General features: G+C 48.0%; 1 protein-coding gene across 2 annotated transcripts in view; it reads right to left on the bottom strand.

Moving 5' to 3' along the window:
• Positions 1-14,341, bottom strand: part of NF2 (NF2, moesin-ezrin-radixin like (MERLIN) tumor suppressor) — a 71,737-nt gene that overhangs the window by 15,126 nt on the left and 42,270 nt on the right. For both annotated transcript variants that reach the window (XM_044674217.1, XM_044674208.1), the window contains exons 8-14: positions 13,907-13,981; positions 13,468-13,581; positions 8,844-8,966; positions 2,312-2,529; positions 948-1,053; positions 630-760; positions 54-213 (exon numbers count right to left, since the gene is read on the bottom strand). In XM_044674217.1, the coding sequence (XP_044530152.1) occupies positions 54-213; positions 630-760; positions 948-1,053; positions 2,312-2,529; positions 8,844-8,966; positions 13,468-13,581; positions 13,907-13,981 (927 nt within the window). The remainder of the gene's footprint in view (positions 1-53; positions 214-629; positions 761-947; positions 1,054-2,311; positions 2,530-8,843; positions 8,967-13,467; positions 13,582-13,906; positions 13,982-14,341) is intronic.

Here is a 14,341-nt window from a genome sequence, read left to right as displayed (position 1 = left end):
CGGCACAGCTGCTCGCCCCGGAAGCTGGCCCCGCGGCCCCCTCGCGAAGGTACCTTTTTGATGGTGTTGTGTTTGCTGCCGCCCCGGTCAGAGCTCTCGTTGTGCAGGATGTCCAGGGCCGTCTCCCTCTCCTTCAGCTTGAGGGCCTCGATCTCCGTCTTCAGCTCGTTGAGCTGTTCCTGTAAGTGTTTGCTCTTCTCCATGTACTCCACTCTGCCGGGAAGGAGACGGCGGGTCAGGCTCGCCCCCGTGAGGCCGGGACGCCCCCGTGAGGCCGGGACGCCCCCGGGGCTCAGACTGAGGCCTTCACAGGTCCTGTCCCGAGACAGGCTGCCCCCCCCCCCATCCGAGCCAAAGGAAGGGCGCCGACCAGGGAAACAGGCCTGGGCCGGGGGAGCTCCCCTTCAGAGGAACCTCCGTCGTGGGCACCGTCCCCCGTGAAGATGTGGGCGGGCTCCCCCTGGGCCCCAAGGAGCACCCCGATGGCACAAGCCCAGGGCTCGGGTTCGGCGGGCTGACAGGCAGGCTCGCCCCTGCGGCCCTCCTCCCTGGTGACCAGACGCTTCAGGGAAGCTGCTCCTCGCCGGGCCACGTCGCGCACAGAGCAGGCCGGGCCGAGCGGGACTTACTTTTCCTTCTCGATCTCCATGGAGAGCCGCTTCATGTCGGTGTCCTTGAAGTCGAAAGACAGGCTCTCGCCGATGAGAGCGAAGCCGGGCATGTCGGCCGGCAGAGCCGGGGTGCTCGAGCTCACGGGCGGCTGAGGAGAGAGCTCGGTTCAGAGGGCCCTGCCGAGGCTCGCACCCCGCCCAAGCCCCAAACCACCCGGGGCCCGGGGGAAGCTCAGGAGTGGGTGGCAGAAGGCTAAGCCGGTTAGAGCTCCTCTGAGCCCTCCATCCCAGTGACTTCCCCACTCCTGGAGGGGCGCTTGGGCCGGAGGCGCTCACCGTGTACGTAGCTTTGCTGGTGATTTCCAAGAGCTTCTGCTTCGTTCTTCTCTCGGACTCCCTGGCTTCCTGGAGATCCTGCTTCAGCTGATCTGCCTCCTTTGCCCTGGCGGTGAGAGAAGAGATTGGGACCAAGGAAGGGCCCACGTGAGCAGAGGGGAGGAGAAGCAGGAGGCACAAAAGCAGGCGCGGAAGGGAGAGGGGAGGGTGGGCTCGAATTCCAGCTCAGCTCCCGAAGACCAAGGCGTCCCGGGCAAGCCCTTCCCCTCTTGGAGTGTCTCTTCCCTCTGGGGTCAACCTTTGGGGAGCCAAAGCTTGGGTCACAGCCACGGGGACCCTCTGCACAGAATCTTAAAGACCGCGGCAGGCCTCCCAGCTGGAAGGGCCCACAGCCACCATCGTGCCTGCAGGGCATCATCTCCACTAATGGATGGAGACCCAAAGTTCAGAGGTCAGGCCACTTTCCGTCCCCTGGGAGGCCTGAAGCCTGGGCCTTCCGATCCTCTCGCCATCCTCTGACACCTCTACGACACTGCCGACGAGTGAGGCTGGCCTACCTCCGGGGGGAGCTCAGTCCGCTCTTGAAGATCCAATGTCTGCAGCCCGGCTGGGGCCCCTGAGACATGGTCTCCAGTCCCTTCCCCAGCATATACTTTAGCTTGCCAATGCCCTGCCTCCAAAGTGGAGCCTCAGGCCAGGGGACAAGGATTCTCCCATCAGCGTTTTTTAAGGAGGCCTCCTGTTTATGGTAGCTGTTTGGACTGCCATATCAAAATAGGAACAATTCTATATTCTGAAAACTGCATGAGGGAGGGAGTCTCCTCCTACTACATACAAGAAGACACACTTTCTTTTAGCTGTAAATTTGAAAAAAAAAGTTATTTAGAACAAAAATCAATTTGTTTTAGAGTAAACATAGGCACTTCAGAGGGAGGGCAGTTTACAAAAATGGCCCTCACCCATGAGAGTGGTGGGAAGAGTGCTGGGCCTGGTGTCCAAAGACATGACATGGGCTTTTATTTTGTTCCTGCCATATGCCAGCTGTGTGTGCCTTTAGGCAAGTCCCTGAACCTCTCACTAAGGCTCACTTTTCCCCTCTGTAGAACGGGGATACTCTCTGCTAAGGAGGGTGATTTATAACCCTTTAAGAGCTACCAGAATGTGGGCGGCTGTTCCAAGTCCATGTCCTGTCTTCCCCCACCTCCCAGGGCCCTCTCTCCACTTCAGGGGTGCCCTGGTTATCACCCTTTACCCTCAGTATCCAAAAAGGTGGCTCAGGAGACCCACACTGACCAAATTCTGAGCTGGGAGAAGCTCCCAGAGTTGGCTGCCCCGGCCCACCAAGCGGCCCCCTGAGTGCTCACCTCCTCTCCGACTCCTCAGCCATCTTCAGCGCCAGCATCTCGGCCTCCAGCACTTTCTGCTCCATCAGACGCTTTTCCTCTTCTGTCCTGATAGCCGTGGCCTTGACCCGCTGCATCTCCTGCTCAGCCTCGGCGGCCTTCTGGGCCAAGAGCTTTGCCTCCTCCTCTGTGATCTGCGCCTTCTCTGCCAGCAGGTCTGCCGTCTCCTCGGACCGCATCTGGAAGGTTCAAAGCGTTCTGGTAGGGGCAGACTCCATCCCGACAGACCACGCGACTGAACAGTGGCAAGGAGGTCTCCGGATCACTGATGCCCCCGCTGAGGGGAGCCGAGGACGCATTAGCCTGCGTTCCAGGCTGACCTCAGATGCTTCTTAGCTGTGTGACCCTTGACTAGTCACTTCGCAGTTTGCCTCTGCTTCTTTGACCGTAAAATGAAGACAATAATAGCCCCTATCTCCAGGGTTGTGAAGATCATATGAGATAAGATCTTTAAAGTGCCCTGCAAACTTTAAAGCTCTATAGAGATGCTAACTATTGGTGACAGATTCAGAAACATGGAGCAGTTTTTTGGAAAAGAGACAGCAAAATATCAAGAGAATTAATGAAGACAAAAATGTAAAGGAAGGTGGCCTAGCCGTACCAGATCTGAATCTGTACTATAAAGCAGTTAACATCAAAACAATCTAGCCTGGCTAAGAAATAGGTGGTGGATCAGTGGAATACATTAGGTACATAATTTACTTTGAGTTGTTTCAGCTGTGTTTGACTTTTTCTGATCCCAATTTGGGTCTTGGCAAAGATACTGGAGTGGCTTGCCATTTCTTTCTCCAATTCATTTTACATATGAGGAAACTGAGGCAAGCAGGGTGAAGTGACTTGCCCAGGGTCACACAGCTAGTGTCTGAGGCCACATTTGAACTCAGATCTTTCTGACTCCAGGGCTGGTGCTTTATCCACTGTACCATCTAGCTGTCCCTGGTACACAATAAACAGTAGCAAATGACCATGGTGACCAAGTGTTTGATAAATTCAAATATCCAAGCTTTTGGGTCAAGAACTCACTTCTGAAAAAACAACAACTGGAAAGCAGTTTGGCAGAAACTGGATAGAGACCAACATCTCACATCATATTCCAAGAGAAGGTCAAAATGGGCACATGATTTAGACATAAAGGGTGCTAATATAAGCAAATTAGGGAAGCATAGAAAAATGCACCTGTCAGATCTGATTTATATATATATGTATATATATATATATATATATATACATACATACATATATATATATATTACTGATTAGAGAAATACAAATTAAAACAACTCCAAGTACCACCTCACACCTATCTGATTGGCAAATATGACAGAAAAGGGAAATGATAAATGTTGGAGGGGATGTGGGAAAATTTGGGCACTAATGCATTGGTGGTGGTGTTGTGAATTGATCCAACCATTGTGGACAGCAATTGGAACTCTGACCAAAGAGTTATAAGACTGTGCATGCCCAGTGACCCAGCAATACCACTAATGGCCTATATCCCAAAGAGAAAAAAAAAGGGTAAAGAACCTACTTGTATAAGAATATTTATAGCATTTATTTTTAGAGTAGAAAAGTCCTGAAAACTGAGGGGATGCCTATCATTTGGGGAATGTTTGAACAAGCTGTGGTAAATGGCTGCAATGGAACACTACTGTGCTTTAAGAAATGACAAGAAGGATGATTTCAGAAAAAGAAGATTTACATGAACTGATGCAGAGCAAAGTGAGCAGAACCAAGAGAACGTTGTATACAGTAACAACAATAATGTATGATGATCAGATCTGAATGACTTAGTTATTATCAGCAAAACAAAGACCAAGACAATTCTTATGATGAAAAATGTTATTTACCTCCAGAGAGAGAATTGACAAAGTATGAATGTAGATCAAAGCATACTATTTTTTCACTTTGTTTTCTTCATGGTTTCTTTTTTTAATATGTATCTTCTTCTATAACATGACCAATATGTAATTATATTTTGCATGATATCACATGTATACCCTCTATAAAATTGTTTGCCTTTACAATAGGGAGAGGTAAGGATGGAGAGAATTTGGAACTCTAATTTTTAGAAAATTAATGTTAAAAACTGTTTTTACATGTCATTGGGAAAAAATTAAAATATTTAAAGATAATTAAAAAAAAGGAAATGAGAGGACAGCTTTCACCCCCCCTACCCTACTGGAAAGAACAATATTTGGGGAAACCCATATGTATTGCTGGGGAAAGGATAACTTTCATGCTATACTAAAAGAAAGAGTTGTAAGACAAGCATGCAGGAAGGAGTGAAGATGGTGGAGGGAGAGGAAGCATTAGTTTAGTTCTCCACCCACCAAAACCTCCACAAAGATCTAGAAGATGCATTGGAGTGAATTTTCATAAGGAAATTCCAGAAAAAGTCACAGAGTGTGATTTTTCTAGCCCAGCATGATTTAAGGAGATAGGTCCAGCAGTTTGTGGGTGAACATCAGGGATGGAGGATGGCCAGGAGTGTGTGTAGAAGCAGTAGGTGGCAGGAAGCATTCTAGCACCCAAAGACTGAGAAAGGATCAAGAAAATGGACCAGAGCAGGAAGCATAGATTCCAGGAGATAACAAGAGCTTGGAGAAGGAATGGGAGCCACTGGGTAGCTCTGTGGGCTGCAGGTCATAGATCCAGGGTGGAGAGAAGCAATCGTGTTGGCCCTAGCTGGGTATCGAGTAAGGAACAAGTTCTGGGGAACAAAGAGCAGTCGTGTGGCTCTGACCCCAGGAGATGAGGCAGGGACGGCATCATCCCAGACCAAAGAGGAGTTTGGCAGGTCAGACACTCTGAATTCACAGAACCTCCTGGGGAGTCAGTAGAGGCTGCTGAAACTCCCAATAAGAGACAAGTAGAGCAGACTGAAACCCAGGCCTGGAACTTGCAAAGCTCAGGCCAGAGGGCAGTGAGCAGAGCTTATTCTGGATTACATTTCTTTGGGGGCCCTGAAAGCTTGCAGCTTTCAGCCTGAGTTATGAAAGTAGCAAGCAGAAAACAGACACAAAAGGTCAGTAGCTCAGGCTGACTATCCCCTTCTATCCCCCAAGAAGTATATAGATTTGGCACTAACAACAAACCAAAGTAAAAAAAAATTGACTCAAGGAATGAACAATCAAAAGAAGAATCCCTGCACAAACAGCTATTGTAGCTAAAGGGATGCTCAGGATTCAAAGAAAAGAAGACTCAAAAATCAAACAAACCCCAAAGTCTCAAAGAAAAATGGGTCTTAGTCATAAGACCAACAAGAATACCCAGAAGAGATGAAGCTAAGGTTTTCAAAAGAGCTAAAAAATAATTTTAAAATAAATTTTAGATAAAAAAAATTTTTTTAATTAAAAAAAAAATCAGTAGAGGGAGAGGGGACAGCTAGGTGGCTCAGTGGATTGAGATGTAGGCTTAGAGGCAGGAGGTCCTGGGTTCAAATCTGGCTTCAGATACTTCCTAGCTATGTGACCCTGGGCAAGTCACTTAACCCCTATTGCCTAGCCTTTACCACTCTGCCTTGAAACCAATACACAGTATTAATTCCAGGACAAAAAAAAAAAAAAAAAAAGGTAGATGGAGAAACAGTAAAAGTAGAGAAGAAGGACATGAAGATTAACAGCTCAGAAAGATGTACAAAACCTTATTGAAGAAAATAACTTATTGAAAAATAGGACTAGCCAAATGGAAGCTAATGAATTCATGAGAAATCAAAGAATAATTTTTTAAAAAGTCAAAATGCTAAAAAAAAAGAGGAAAATGATAATATAAATGAAATGGATATTTACCAAAATAGAAATTGTCTAGCTCAATAGAACAGGACATAAATAACCTTATCTTAGAAAAAGAAAATGAATAATAAATGAGCTTCCAAAAGGAAAAAAAAAAACAGGATGCGATGGATTTACAAGTGAATTCTACCAAATATTTAAAGAATAATTAATTCTAATACTACATAAACTGAAAGAAATAGGTAATGGGTCCTACCAAACTCTTTCTATAGCATAAATATATCTTGATCCTGAAACCAGAAAGAAATAAAATAGAGAAAGAAAACTAAAGAACAATTTCTCTAATTTTAAATTACATTTAAAATTTTTAAATAAAGTATCGGTAAGGAGACCATAGGAATATCACAAAGATTATCACTATGATAATACTGGTTACTGAATATTAATGGTGATTATGAACAACTTTGCTTCACTCCTGATTTTATGGGAAAAGCTTCTTAACTAACTTGTCCCTATTACAGACAATGCTGGCTTTTGGTCAGGAATGCAGGGTTCGATATTGGGAAAACTATAAATATAACTGACCATATTAATAATGAAAACAACTAAAAAATCATGATTATTTCAGGAAATGCAGAAAAAGCTTTTTGAAAAAATACGATATTAATTCTTATTTTTTAAAAAATCACTAGAAAAGCAAGGGAATAAATAGCATTTTCTTTTTTTCCTAAAATTTATTTACTATTTATTTTTTACATTCTTTTCTTTTTAAATTGAGTTCCTGATTCCCTTCCTGCCTCCTAGCCCTTCTTACCCACTGAGAAGGCAAACAATATGATATCAATTATACATATGAAGTCATGCAAAACAAAGGAGAAGAAAAGAAAGAAGAAAGAAAATGATATTTCAATTTGCACTCAGAGTTCATCAGTTCTCTCTCTGGAAGTGGAGAGCATTTTATTTTCTCATCCTGAGTCCTCTGGAACTGTCATGGATCATTGTATTGATCAGACAGACCATTTTCCCTTCCACTATAAAAGCTCTTCCTTGCGTGCCACTTTCATATTAGAAAATTTTCCCCTTTCTAGCTCTCCCTTCCCCCATCTCCCTGAGCATTCCTCTTTCTCGCCCCTTAATTTATTTTTTTTAGAGATCATTTTAGCATAACTGATTCACATCCATGTCCTCTGCCAACAGACTCCTTTTAACTGCCCCAATAGTGATAAAGTTCTTAGGAGTTACATGTATCATCTTCCTATACAGGAACAGTAAAATAAGGGAAAAGAAGAAAAAAATATATATGATGAGAGCAAATGTGGCAGAAGGTGAAGAAAAATTAAGAGAGTGTAAAAGCAGGCTTTAAGCTTGCCATTAAAAAAACAAACCTAAGACCTTGGCGCCTGGTCCCCCACTTCCTGGCCAAGAGAGGGAGAAGAAATGGAAGCTGTGTCAGATTTTATATTCTTGGACTCAAAGATCACTGCAGACAGTGACTGCAGCCATGAAATTAAAAGACATTTACTCCTTGGAAGGAAAGCTGTGGCAAATCTGGACAGCATACTAAAAAGCAGAGATATCACCTTGCCGACAAAGCCTGTATAATCAAAGCGATGTTTTTTTCCAGTAGTAATATATGGTTCTGAGAGTTGGGCTGTAAGGAAAGCTGAGTGCCGCAGAATTGATGCTTTCGAATCACGGTGCTAGAGAAGACTTCTGAGAATCCCTTGGACACCAAGGAGATCATATCAGTCAATACTTAAAAAAAAATTCATTCAGACTATTCATTGGAAGGGCAAATACTGAAGCTGAAGCTTAAATACACTCGCCACATAATGAGAAAGAAGATCGGCAGAGGCTGAGATGGAGAGTGCCACGGAAGCAATAAGCATGAACACGGAGGGACTTTGTCTCCCAAGTCTCCTCCACTGTCCCCTAGTGGAGGACAGAAGGGTCTGGAGTGCTGTGGTCCATGAGATCATGAGGAGTCGATCCAACTGAACCACAACAAAAGAACACTGGGTAATTCTAATAAGCGAGCTTTAGCCTGAAGCAGAGTGGAGAAAAGTCTGTTCTCCCCTTGGTGCAGAAGTGGGGAGTTAGAGGTGCAGAATACTGCAGACACTGTCAGACATGGGTGATTTGTTTGAACTGCCCTCTACTTTGAACTTTTTCGTTCTTTGCTCCAAGGGAAGTGGGAAAAGAATAAAGTTGGCAATAAATTGGATGAAAACAAAAGGTCTCAACAAGAAGTAGTAAAACTTGAAGAACTGAGTCTACATCTGCTTCTGATAACAATGGAGAAATACACACATACAGCAAAATTACAGCAAAAAGAGTGAAGCTGAGTCTGAGTGCACCCTCCCAGGGAGTGTCTCTGGTCCCTTGAAGATCCAATCCTCCAAAGGAGGGTTATTAGGCCACAAGAGAATCACATGACTGGAAGGGACCAAGCCTATCCTAAACCCTGGGCAAGATTCAACAGGGTCCTCTTGGATGCCAGGGTGGTAATGACAACTCCTACTCTAAGAGGACTTCAAATTGCACCCGATCAAAAAGGCCCAATGGCAATAGCCAAAGAAGCACGTCAGGATTTATAGACGAAAGGGACCATCCAACGGACTTCTGCCAACCCATGTTAGATAAGCTGAAACTGAAGCAGCTCTAGAACCCAGATCCTTGAGGGTCCAATCCCTGTTCTTTCTATCACACTGTGATGTCACAAAGTGTAGTCAGACTGGGAAACTAAGAGTCTGAGGACTCACCAGAGCTTCATTGGCCATAGTAGCTTCCTCTTTCAATTGTAAGAGCCTCCTCTCCAATTCATCTCTTGTTCGTTCAGCCTCTTCCCTCATCTGCTTCTCTCGAGCCAAACGCTGTCGTTCCATCTAGAGGTGAGGGAGAAAAGACTCAGAATGGCAGATAACAGGTGATAAGGAATCTGGAGCAGGCCTGTCCACAAGCAGATCCCTGTGACTTCTGAAGATGGATTTAAAAAACCTCAAAGCATCATTATCTATATTGCACTGCATTCAATCATTCCATAATGTTTTCAGCTTCTTTTATTACCGTAGTGTCCTGCATATCCCTCTGCCTCCCCAAAAGCCAACTCATATAACAAGTAATTTTTAGAGAGGAAAAAATGAGCACCGAGAAAGTCTGAAGACCCGTGGCGTGGGTGGCCCTGTGGACCTCCCCCTCCACCAGGTGTCTTCCCACCTCTCTTCACTGGAGTCTTGTTTGAGCTTGGCACCGCTGACTTCCGGTCAGGGTGTGGGTGGGTGTTTTTTCCTTGGCCCTGCTGACTCCCCTCTGTATTGCTTCATGTAGCTCTTTCCAGGCGTCTCCTCGTTCATCACACATTGTTTCTTATAGCTCGGCCACGTCCCACTACATTCGTGAACCAGTTTGGTTAGCTATCCTCCAGTCGACAGACGTCTGCTTTGCCTCCAGTTCTTGGCCATCACGAAAAGTGCTGCCATTACAGAGAGCGCACGCAGACTCTTTTGGTGATGGCTGCCTTGGGGTACAAGTTCAGTAATGGAGTGTCTGGTTCAAGGAGTATGAACATTTAGTCACTCTATTTGCATCATTCCAAATTTCATTCCCAAATGGCCATGCCATTTCACAGCTCCACCCATGGTGCATTAATGCGCCTTTCTTCCACAACTTTTCCAAGGCTGATTGTTGCCATTTTTGCCAATTTGACAGGTGAGAGGAGACACTTCTGGGTTGTTCTGATTTACAGTTCTTTTTTTAGTAGGGATTTGGAGTATTTTTTCACATGGTTGTGAATACTTTGCAATTCTTTTGAGAAGTGATTGTTCATAGCGTTTGTTTATCTACTGAGGAATGGCTTTTCGTCACAAATAATAATAATTAAAGTTTAAATATCTTGGATACCAAGCCCTTATCAGAGAAATCCAATACAAAGATTTTCTCCCCTATTGGATCACTTCCTTTTTTATCCTCGGGCAGAAGCTTTTCAGATTCAAGTTCTCTCTTCTGCCGTGGCCATCCTTCTTATGATCCTTCAGTTATCTTGGCCTTGGTTTGAAGTGGCTGTTCCCCAGCTCTCTTCTCACCACTGATCCCTTATATTGTTTGATATTCCTCCATTCTCTTCTTTCCTTCAACTAGTCTTGTTCCTTAATTCTTAAATTTCATTTTTTGGGCCCCTTTCCAAAAAGGATTTCTCTGACTCTCTCCACTACCTTCTCTTTCTATTTACTCTAGACCCCCATTCTCTGATTCACAACTCCTTTAATGATCTGTTCTTACCTATATTCTTTGGGCTATTGAAGCTTCCAAAGTATTCATTCTAGGCCTCCCCCTCTAGGCACTTTCCGGCATTGCTTTATAGTGTTCACCCTATTGATTCCCCTTTTCCACTGTGCCTCGTTTCCAGAGTAATGCCAATTATTATCACTACGTAATATATTGTTATGTAAGTATTGTTAATACTTAATTATATGGTATTTTTATATAATTAATATAGTATTATCAGCTAACATGTATTAATGTTATGTGCCAGGCATTGTGCTAAGCACTTTATAATTATTATCACACGAATCCTCACAACAGCCCTGGGAGGTAGGCGCTATCATCATCTCCATTTTACAGATGAGGAAACTGAGGCAAACAGATTAAATGACCTGCCCAGGATCATACAGCTAGGCAATATTGGCCCAGCACTGGTGCTTTCCCATTGTAGCTCCTGGAAGGCTTTTGCTCCTTGAAGGCTTGTGGACAAGAGGGCTACGAGGCCCAAAAAAATCTTGCAGAACTTGGAGCTGGGGTCTTTACAGTTCTAGAAAGAAGGAGAGGGGACCAGGGCCCAAGGGTGGGTTTTGCTGCAGACCAGCATCACATCCTCGGTACTGCAACCTTGCTCTTGGTGGGAGGTGGGAAGGGATGATGGGTGAGCCCAGGTTCTGTGAGAGAGAGTTCATGGGTTTGGGAGGATTGTTTTTTAATTTCGTCCTAGACCAGGAAAATAGCTGAAGTTGCTTTATCTTTGGGTACCTATTTCTGTTTTGGAGAGGCTTGAGAGGCAGTGCAAATAGAGAAAATGTCTAAATTCAAAAGTCGTTTTACTATATTTTTATTTATTTTGTTAAATATTTCCCAATTCTATTTTTTTTAATAAACCCTCACCTTCCGTCTTGGAGTCAATACTGTGTATTGGCTCCTAGGTGGAAGATTGGTAAGGGTGGGCAATGGGGGTCAAGTGACTTGCCCAGGGTCACACAGTGAGAAGTGTCTGAGGCCAGACTTGAACCTAGGACCTCCTGTCTCTAGGCCTGACTCTCAATCCACTGAGCTACCCAGCTGCTCCCTCCCAATTTCATTTTAATCTGATTCCTGTCTATGGGCTCTGACATCTCTGATTAAGGCTATAACTATTTTGAGTTGCAAATTCTAATGTGTAAACACCCAAGATTTACAATACTAAGTAGAAAATAACAGTAGTGTACGCTTGTACTGTAACATGGGTGCAGTATGAAATGAGAATGGGCATGGCGTGGCAGCTCGAGGGCTGAGCCCAGGACTGTGGGAGGACCATTAGACAAAGGTTAGGCCCCTCGGAGGGTGGAAATCTGCGTTGGTGGAAGGAGACGCCCCCCTTCAGAAATCCCAGGTCAGTGGCAGGCTGACCCAAAGCAGAAGGCAGTGAGGTGCAGAGCAAGGTGGGGCAGCGACGGGCCGGAAGCGAGAGGAGCCAGACGGGGAGCTGTCCAGGAGACCGAGAAGCGCTGCACTCCGCAGACACACCGCCTGTCTGTGAGGCTCTGCCGGTCGCCACCCCGTCGCAGTGAGATGGCTGACAGAACCTGTCGTATACCTGGTTTGGCTGGGCCTCCACCAAGCCTGGCAGAGCGAAGGGCACCGTATTAGCAAGACCCTTTTACAGATAAGGAAACTGAGCCATGCCATTTGTCCAAGGTAGGTCTCTTGCCTGCAGAAGCCAACAGTGCCCTGTGACCCTCATCACATCAGTGCCCGCTTCTCCCCCGCTGGGTCAGAACTCGCCCAGCCATTCTCCCACAGGCTGTGCTCTAGAGGTAAGAGCCCTAGAAGGGCCCCGACACCTTGAGGCCCGACAAGTGCAGCTCCCCAGTAGGTGTCATGGGAAGGCCCTGGAATCACTCGCACCCCCCCACCCCTCCCCACGGCACTGCCCGAGGACCAGCGGCAGCATCAGGGCAGGATCCCGGGCTGGGAGCGCTGGGCCGTCTCCCTACAAAGGACCCATCCCACGTCAGCACCCTCTGGGTACCTCTGCTAACTGGAGTGCACACTGAGCTGAATAAAGGAATAAACACGGGACAAGGTCTGTGATCCTGGGGTCCGAGCTGACTTTCTTTTTCTTTTAAACAACTCTTATCTTCTGTCTCAGAGTTGATGGGAAGTACCAGCTCCAAGGCAGAAGAGCTATAAGGGCCAGGCAGCGGGGGTCAAGTGACTTGCCCAGGGTCACAGCTCGGAAGTATCTGAGGTCAAATGTGAAGCGAGGCCCTCCTGTCTCTAGGCCTGGTTCTCTGTCCCCTGAGCCACCCAGTGGCCCCTTCCTCCTTCGTCATTAAGGGAATGGTTCGCATTACTGCTTCGATCTATTCCCAAGACTAAATAACGTGCGGCTTCTCAGAATGCAGCTTGGATGAAGACGCCATCCTGGAATCTGCCTGGAAAACACAGCTCTCTAATCTCATTCTCCTCCTCCTCCACCGCTCACCCCCGCCCCCGGCAGGCCTCCCTTCTCCATGCATCGAGGCCTTGTTCTGAAGTGGGGCTCCCACGGCTCCACGGAGCCTGGCCTTGCCCCCCTCTGGGAATCGGCCACTGCAGGTGCACACCGAGCCCGTGGGCGCCGCGCCACACACAGGAATGGGTGCTAAGCCTGTCTGGGCGCCGCAGTGGGCCAACCCAGGACGAGTCCCGGCGGCTCGCAGCTGGCTGCGCTCTCTGGTGGCCTGGCCAGAAGCGTGACCGCTGGTGGGTTTCAGCGAGGAGGGCAGCCTCACGAGCCCCAAACCAAGACTGGACCATCCAATCTGCTGACGCGGCTCGCTGGCTGCAGGCCGCTGCCAGGGATGGGCTGTGGCCAGCACCGGACTGACCCGCAGGGAAGTCAGCGCAGCCTCATCAGCATTCTGTGGGGGAGCTCGCAAACGCCGCCTCATCAGCCCAGGAGAAGGCCGGCCCTCTGCTGTGGCCTCGGCTTCGCTCTCTCCTAGCGGGGCCCAGACGCAGGCAGCGGGTCTGGCCACGTTTATGCAGCTTCCCCGGCTCTGCTCGCCTGGCCCAGCTCCACGGAAAGGCCTGCAGGGGACACGGGAGCTCGCCCTCTCCCAACGGCCATCCCTCCGGAGCCGAGGGCTCGCTCACCTGCTTCCTGGCCTTCTCCTCCCTGGCCTGGGCTTTCATCTGCTGCACCTCCAGGGAATCGGCCTTCCTTCTCCGCATGAAGAGGTCGTGGTTGCCAATGCACAGCTGCAGAATCTGTTCGAGGGAGACAAGAAGCGCCCAGTTAGCTCGGGGACCCCACGGCTGCCAGCCACACGTGGCAGGCCAGGAAAGGCCCCGGAGTGGATGTGCTCACACTTCTTGGGGCCCGCAGGAGCGGGGCAGGAGCTCCGGCCACGTCTCTATTCTGCACAGGACAGCCACGCCGCCCTCTCTAGGGCTGGGGGGACGCGGGGGGCTCCTCGACCCGTTCCTCCAGCTCACGGGGACGGCATTCGGGCACTCGCTATCAAGGAAACGGTTAGCTTTTTTCTGAAATCACACTAGGTGTTGAAGCTGCAAAATTCGGGCCTCAACTTACCAGCTTATTCACCCGCAGTTTGGAGGAGTTGAACTTAAAGACGTCGATCTTCTTATCCAGAGGCTTGATGGTGAACTAAAAGAAGAAGAAAAGGCATCCTGCTGAATGGGGCGCCCCAGAAGCACGTCCGCGTCTGGGCTGCTCCAGCATGATGGAGGGCCTCGACCCAGAGGGGGCAGAGCTCGGGCGGGGAGCAGGCTCTGTACCCCGCGGCAGCTCACATGAACGGAAGGACGCACCCCAGGAGAAGTCCCACGGGACGGCCAGGCGGCCAGCAGGACCAGGGAGGCAGCGGGGGGCTGGGGGGAGGAGGACTGAGCAGCGCATGTGCTGCACCAAACGGTCAGCCCGGATGGGAGGGGGCACAGCCCAGAGTGGGGGAGAAGAGCGAGAGAGGCCGGGGCAGGCTCCAGAGCCCTCTCCAGGTTTCTGAGC

Source organism: Gracilinanus agilis, chromosome 1, assembly GCF_016433145.1.
Source record: "Gracilinanus agilis isolate LMUSP501 chromosome 1, AgileGrace, whole genome shotgun sequence".
NCBI lineage: Eukaryota > Metazoa > Chordata > Mammalia > Didelphimorphia > Didelphidae > Gracilinanus > Gracilinanus agilis.
This window is presented reverse-complemented; position numbering and strand designations above follow the sequence as displayed.